General features: G+C 55.2%; 1 protein-coding gene across 1 annotated transcript; it reads left to right on the top strand.

Moving 5' to 3' along the window:
- Positions 1–51: 51 nt before the first annotated feature.
- On the top strand, positions 52–7,563 carry PTK7 (protein tyrosine kinase 7; the record flags this gene model as incomplete). The annotated part of the gene is made up of 11 exons (XM_008935473.1): positions 52–171; positions 346–495; positions 760–910; positions 1,231–1,358; positions 1,625–1,828; positions 5,575–5,730; positions 5,918–6,150; positions 6,740–6,820; positions 6,901–7,052; positions 7,131–7,309; positions 7,520–7,563. Coding segments are annotated over 11 exons (1,598 nt in total), but the record flags the coding sequence as incomplete, so codon positions are not given.
- Positions 7,564–7,570: the final 7 nt, after the last annotated feature.

Genomic DNA, 7,570 nt, shown 5'->3' with positions numbered 1-7,570 from the left:
CCCTGGTGCCTCCTGCAGCTGGGGGGCTGACCGCACATCTGTCTCTTGCAGAGAAGCTGAAGTTCACCCCGCCACCCCAGCCGCTGCAGTGCATGGAGTTTGACAAGGAGGTTACGGTGTCCTGTTCAGCCACTGGCCGGGAAAAACCCACCATCCAGTGGACTAAAACAGGTAAGGGGGACTTGGAAGCGCTCTTTCTGTTTCTGACTTGGGGCCTCAGGGATTTTCTGTGGGCCCACCTCCAACACGGGTGGAGCTGCGGTGCCATGGGGCTGCCTGGGAAGCCACGGTGCATCGTAGTGCCTAACGTGTGACTGCTGCACCCCCTCTTCTTGTGCCCTGCAGATGGGAGCAGCCTGCCTTCCCACGTCAGCCACAACGCTGGGATCTTGTCCTTCCACAAGGTGAGCAGGAGCGACTCGGGGAACTACACGTGCATCGCCTCCAACAGCCCACAGGGCGAGATCCGCGCCACCGTGCAGCTCGTGGTAGCAGGTGAGGGCTCCACAGCAGGCAGCAGCTGGTTTTCCTGCTGTGCTGACCTCGCAGTGGGTTTCCCTTGGCATGCCTGGACGGAGAGAAATGTCTGGCCTGACCCCGAGCTCTGCCCTGTGGCACTTGAGTGTCTGGTTTGTCCATGCTTTGCATACAACCCAAGAGGGCATGTGCCACTGTGCCAGTGCTGGCCCTGCTCCTTTGTGGGAGCTCAGCATCATTCCCAGGAGCTGACAGTGTTCGTGTTGGCCTCTCTGTCTTCAGTTTACGTCACCTTCAAGCTAGAGCCTGAGCCCATGACGGTGTACCAGGGACACACGGCCGTGTTCCAGTGCCAGGCAGAGGGGGACCCTGTGCCACACATCCAGTGGAAAGGGAAGGACAAGATTTTGGATCCCAGCAAGCTCCTGCCCAGGTACGCAGCCTCTGTCCCTAACTGAAACGTGGCACAGCGTGCCCCTCCCCATGCCTGCCCAGCGTGCGGGGGCTGATGGTGCAGCCTCAGGCTCCCAGTTTGGAGGACACACAGTCAGTTCTCTCCGAGTTGCCCTTTCTGCCACAGCCTGCCAAGCTGCAGCTGGGCAGCAACCATTTCTTGAGCATTGCACAGCATGAGATTCAAGGTGACTGCACGGGGGACACAGGGCTGAGGCATCCTGGGGAGATGGGGCTGGAGGTGCCTGAAGGCTGCCCCTTGCCCGCTGGTGCGTGCAAAGGCCTCTGTGTGGTTGGCAGGATTCAGATCATGCCCAATGGCTCCCTGGTCATCTACGACGTCACCACGGAGGACTCTGGAAAATACACCTGTATTGCTGGCAACAGCTGCAACATCAAGCACCGCGAGGCCTTCCTCTACGTTGTGGGTAAGGGCTCGGGGCGTGGCCTCCTGCTGTCCTGGCAGCTCTGGCACTGCTGGTGGGTGCTGCGTGTCGGGTCGTGCCTGCTAGGGAACATCCCTAGTGGGATGCAGCACGGCGTGCTCTGGGCTGTGCCCGGCATCCTGTGGCTGGATGAGGAGGTGGCCACGGCAGGAGGGGGCTTTTCACATTCCTCCAGGACGTTTCTGAACAGGATTTGGGAAATCCGTTTGCACCCGTATGGGTTCTTACGGGTGCTCTCTGCCCCACAGACAAGCCAGCAGCGGAGGAGGATGAGGGACTGGGCAGCCACACACCCTACAAGATGATCCAGACCATTGGGCTGTCGGTGGGGGCGGCTGTTGCCTACATTATCATCGTGCTGGGGCTGATGTTCTACTGTAAGAAGCGGAGAAAAGCCAAGAGACTGAAGAAACACCCAGAGGGCGAGGAGCCTGAAATGGAGTGTCTGAATGGTGAGGCTGGCACCTCTGGGGGTGGTGGGGACTTCACTGTCAGCCCCTTACCCCTGGGCCGGAGGGGCTGAGGGGCAGGGAGCACCAGCACCTGGGGAACAGGGGACTCCTCCTTGCCCTTGAAGTTTCTTGCTCTAGGTTTTGCCTATGGCTGGTGGCAGAGACCTGCTGCCAGATGAGAAATAGGCAGGTTGGTGTGAAACCTGCATCCCAGCCCCACATCGTGGCCAAGTCTGCTGAGTTACGTATCACTCCTGCTTTCCAGCACCCGCGTACGGCATCGTGTACACCCATTGCCAAGAGGAGGGAGCATGACTATTGCAGTGTAATGAAGTAGTAGTAATGTGACGGCCTGTTCAAATCACAGTTCAGCAGCTCCTGGTGCTGGAGGGAAGACTTTTCACTGAACAGCCCTGAACTCTGCTGTCAACTCACCCTGTTACCTCTGAAACCCATATAAGCTTTGAACATCTACAGCATCCTCCAACAAGGACTTCGAAACACAACAGGTTATCTAAAAACTCTCTCTTTGCTTTTCAAGCTTGTCAGCTATCAGCTCTGTGCTGGAGCACGTGGCTCTTCTGTACGTCTGATCACTCCTGTGAGGTCCTTTTCTGGTTGCACTGTTGCCTTTCTGAGATGTGGAGCCCCAGACAGGACTTGATGCCTCCAGCTTTGCAGTGACACGGCCGTGCTCTGTCCTGTTCCTAGCTGTGCCACCGGCTTCCTGTCCACAGAGCTCGCTCTGGAGGGAGAGCAGGCAGCTCTGGGCCGAGCCCACCACTAGCTGGGATGTGGGACTTGGCTTTCCCAGGCCTTACATTGTATCTCTGGCTGCACCTCGCAGTGCTCAGTGTCCCTCTACAGCTGGCCACGGCTGGCCTGTACTTTTGCTGCTAGCAAAGTTGGCAGCTTTGGCAAAGGGCTGCCAGCAGTGCCCATTCCATATTGGCAGCGTGTGGTACTACCCTGGTTCCTACCCTCTCTGTGTCCATTGGAGGATGTTCCATCCTGTCCTGTGGCAGCTGAGCTGCTTTTTAACAGCTGTTTCCATAAGACCCTGCAAAATCCTTGCAAATGGACTAAACCGGGTCTCCATTGTGCATGAGCTACATGATTCCTTCAGTGAATCCAAGTGATCTTCCTGGGGCATATTCATTTCTAAAAGCTGTTACAGCTTTCTCCTGATGTCATGGTTGTCTTTGCATCACTGATACCAGTTGAAGGCTTGTAAGTGATGGGGTGCAGTTGAGTTTGTTGCCCTTAACGATTCGCTGGGTCTCCCCCCATTCCACTGTAAATACAGACATCATGCTTCCCCCTCTTAGTTCTCCAGCACACGGCCATGTCCTGATCCTGTGGGGGTTGCTGTGAGGTCCTGGCAGAACATCACTGCTGGGTTTATCTCCTGGTTTTCTGGTAGCAATGCTTTGAACAGAGCTACAACTCCAGAAGAGAAGTCTGGCTGTAGGGGGGAGCTGGGGTACAGGAGCATCTCTGCAGCTTTGTGCTCTGCTGCTGTCACCACTGTGAGCTCTTCCTGTGGACATGTGGCAGGCAGCTCACCTGTGCCAATGGGTTCTGGCCACCATCTTGTTCATGGGAAAGGATTTGTTTTAAACTTTCCTGAGGTATTTTTTTGTTTTGGCCTGTCTTTGTTATACTTCTCTCAGACTTTGCCTATTCTTTTGCCCTTCATTTGGAAACAGTTTAGCTGTCAGAGGGATGTATCCTCCCTGCTGCAAACAAACCCAGCTGCTCAGATGTCTCCACTCCTTTTTGGTACTTCCATAGCCTCTCTGGAGGAGTGATTTGTGCTTGCTGTAAGCTCCAGTGGAGTTCCCCCCTTCACCATGTTCTTAAATGATTTGGTTCTTTTCCTCCTTTTGACGTGGTCCCTCTTTAGCTGGCTGGTCTGAAGTATCTCAGCACCTACCTGATGACAAGTAGTCCCTGGCTGGCCACCAGCTGACTTTTCCAGTGGCCTGAGGATCCAGAGAGATTTGACCTTCCTATGGATTTGCAGTGGATCCTTCGTATGGATTTGCTATGGATCGTTGCGTTCCTAACAAGTCAATCACCTTCCAAGGTCATGTCCCTGGTGTGCCACATCCTCTAATAAGTGCGCTTGCTCTCACTGTCTTGTCCCAGCTCTGTGAAACACGGGAATGTCTGTTCTTCAGTGTCTGCCATCGCTGCCGCTGGTGCTCTCTCAGTGGCAGCATACTCGCTCTGCAGCCTTTGTTATTTTCCTGACACAGTTGCAGTGGTTGTCTTGTATTATCCCCTTGTCTTCAAGCTTGTAGTCTCGAGACACTGTCAGTCCTGAGTGCAGACAGCACGGCCTCAAACACTCTTGCTAATAATCAGCAGAAAACCAGGGAGAGCGTAAGTACCGTCAAGCTTTGATCAGTTGGGTAGGTGCTGCTTCTTGGCTGTCATCTTCTGCAAATGTTATTCTGCTGTGTGAGAGAGGACAGCTGGATCTCTGCTGTCATCTCCCAGTTCTGCAGCTAAGCACCACCTGCAAGGGAAGCCATGGTTCCGAATTCAACATATCTCAGTCTTCACAGCTCCAAGCCTACCTGTGGCAAAGCCACGGCTCCTGTCATTGTGGCCAGACCTGTTCAGGATGTGTTGGTTGGCTGGTGCCTCTCTTGCACGCTTGCAGTCCACGCGTACGTGTACACACACCGCTGTACAATACCCCTTGATGGAAATTATGGGCACTGGGACTCCTGTTGGAGTCAAGTCTTAATTTTGTGATTAAGTCCTTTTGCATGGGCAGGTGTGTTCCTCAGTGCTTGCTCCTGGACTAGCTGGAGTGTGCACAGTAACATAGGGTGATGCTGCACATCAGCCACATTAGCTCGGTGCTGTGCCCTGCTTTACATTCAAGCTCCTGCTTGCAGCTTATGGAAAGTACCACTTCCTAGTGCCAAGTCTGAGTCAAGCAGTAAATGTATTCAAAATCAAGGTTTGCTGTCTGTACTACTGTCCATACTTTCTTCCCCTACAAGCTGCCTGTAAAACGCAGGGTTCTCTATGTTAAAGCAATAGTGTTTTGTGCTGTTCACTGGCTTCTGCTTGTGCCAGGGAAATTTCTAATGGAGTTCCTGAGCAGAAAGCTTGCTGGGGTTGGTTACAAAGACAGGGCTTCCTAGCACAGCTTTAACCCAGGCAGTAAAGGAAACTCTGGGCTGATTTTGCCTGACAGGTTCAAGATTACCCAAGACACAAGCACTGCTGGTTTGCTGGGAAGGGAGCAGGTGCAGGGTGGGGACAGAGTGCAGCAGCTGATGCTGGGTAAGACTCAAGAGTCTCCTGAGCATCAAGAGACTGTGGTTATGGTGAGCAGGGTCTTCCCTGCTTCACACATCCAATCTCCTGCTGCTATCCTGTAGAGTTTTGTCAATGGTAGTTTGGATGTAGCCAGTCCTTTGGGATGACTGAGTGGCATGGGATGGACAAGGCCAGATGGGGCTGGTTGGCTCTGGGACCAAAGCCATTGCTCAGGATCTGATTTCAAGGGGGGCTGCAGGGCTGCCAGAGATGGGGCTGGATGTGAGCCCAGAGGAAACAACTGTGTGGAGGCGACTCTGTTGCCTGGTACTTAGACATCAAGAGTTCATGGAGCCAGCTGTGGGTGCTCGGAGTGTCAGCCCCAGAAGAGGCTGATCATCCCCAGCATGACATTCTCTGCCCAGCCTGGCAGGATGCTGAAGCCATTTGTGCTTCCCTTGCAGGTGGTGCTTTGCTGCAGAATGGGCAGATGACAGCAGAGATCCAGGAAGAAGTGGCCTTGACCAACCTGGGCAGCAGCTCTGGGGCCAGCAAGCGGCACAGCGCTGCCGACAAAATGCACTTTCCACGTTCCAACCTGCAGACAATCACAACTCTGGGTATGCTGGGGCACCCTGGCCCTGACCCCACTCCAGCAGGAAACCTGTGGCTGAAACCCCGGCATATCCTAGCCAGAAAACTGGACGTGCTGGGTGGGGTACAGAGGGCCCTGCAGCCTCTGGGCTGTCAAATCCATAGGCTGTCCCAACATACGCTCTCTTCCCATGTGCTACTCTACACTTCCAGGCAGGGGGGAGTTTGGTGAAGTGTTCCTGGCCAAGGCAAAAGGTGCAGAGGATGGTGAGGGGGAAATGCTGGTCCTGGTGAAGAGCCTGCAGACGAGGGATGAGCAGCTGCAGCTGGACTTCCGTCGAGAGGCAGAGATGTTTGGCAAGCTGAACCACTCCAACGTGGTGCGGCTGCTGGGGCTGTGCCGCGAGGCAGAGCCTCACTACATGGTCCTGGAGTATGTGGACTTGGTAAGGGCCCTGCCAGCAATCCCTGCAGGGAGGAGGAGGAGGAGGGGTGGACAGTGGGCATGGAGCCTGCAAGTGTGACACAGTCCAGCCTGGCAGCTTACGACAAGTAAGGTGTAGGGGAGACCATGCTGATATCCCCACGTGCTGGGAACAGTGGTTGAGTCTTGAATGTAACAGGGGTCTCTTGCAAGGCCTGGAGGTGACTTCATCTTCTCCCACATCCTGATTTCTGGTTATGTCTAGGACTCAGCTGAGTAAATTAAGCTGTGGGACTCCATGCTGCAAAATGGCTGTGAATGCTAAGGGCTACTGTAGGGAGCCTGGGGTTCATGGGAGAAAAATCCATTTGGGGCATGAAAAACCTCCTGGAAGCATCAAGCTTGCTTGCCCTGATCTTCGCCAGTTGAGGCCCAGAAGTGAGTTACTGGCCTGCCCTCCAGGGCAAGGGCCAGGAGGAGTGGGGACTATGGTCCAGGAGATGAGGATCCATTGGGCCTTCCAGTGGGCCTGACACATCCAGGCACTGCAGGGACTGATGTGGCTGGCAGCACGGAGAGGTGCTGCCTCTGAGTTGCTCTCTGTCTCCCAGGGGGACCTGAAGCAGTTCCTGAGGATCTCCAAGAGCAAAGACGAGTCTCTGAAGCCACAGCCCCTAACTACCAAACATAAGGTGACAGTGCAGCTTTGGAAGTGCCGTGGGGCTGGGGACCCTGAGGAGGGCAGCCAGTGCTGATATCTCTCTGGGGTCAGGTGTCTCTCTGCACACAGGTGGCCCTGGGTATGGAGCACCTCTCCAATGGCAGGTTTGTGCACCGAGATTTGGCAGCCAGGAACTGCCTGGTCAGCGCCCAGCGGCAGGTCAAGGTCTCATCCCTGAGCCTCAGCAAGGATGTGTACAACAGGTAGCTGGGAACCTGGCAGGGGAAGGGGAAGGGGTGGGATGGCACTGATCTTATTTTGCCTGCTTGTCCTGCCTGCAGCGAGTACTACCACTTCCGCCAGGCCTGGATCCCGCTGCGCTGGATGCCACCCGAAGCTGTGCTGGAGGACGAGTTCTCCACTAAGTCAGACGTGTGGTCCTTTGGGGTACTCATGTGGGAGGTCTTCACACACGGAGAGATGCCCTACACCCCGCTGGCAGATGATGAGGTCCTAGCAGGTACGTGGAGTATCTTTTGTTGTCCCTGGCGCCGTGGTCCGCTTTTGGGGGGGTGGAGGAGTCCAGCCAGGCTGTGTGTCACGTCCCCACTCTTCACACCATGCTGGTCTGGCTGGCGGGGGCTGTTCAGTGCGTGTGGAGAGATGCTGGCCTCCTTGCACCCTGCCAAGGGATCACATCTCTTCCCTTTGGACTCTGCTTTGGCGGCAGGTCTGCAGTCGGGAAAAACGAAGCTGCAGCAGCCCGAGGGCTGCCCCTCCC

Source organism: Merops nubicus, unplaced genomic scaffold, assembly GCF_000691845.1.
Source record: "Merops nubicus isolate BGI_N331 unplaced genomic scaffold, ASM69184v1 scaffold38392, whole genome shotgun sequence".
NCBI lineage: Eukaryota > Metazoa > Chordata > Aves > Coraciiformes > Meropidae > Merops > Merops nubicus.
Note: the sequence above shows the minus strand (reverse complement) of the source record. Positions and strands in the feature narration are given on the sequence as shown.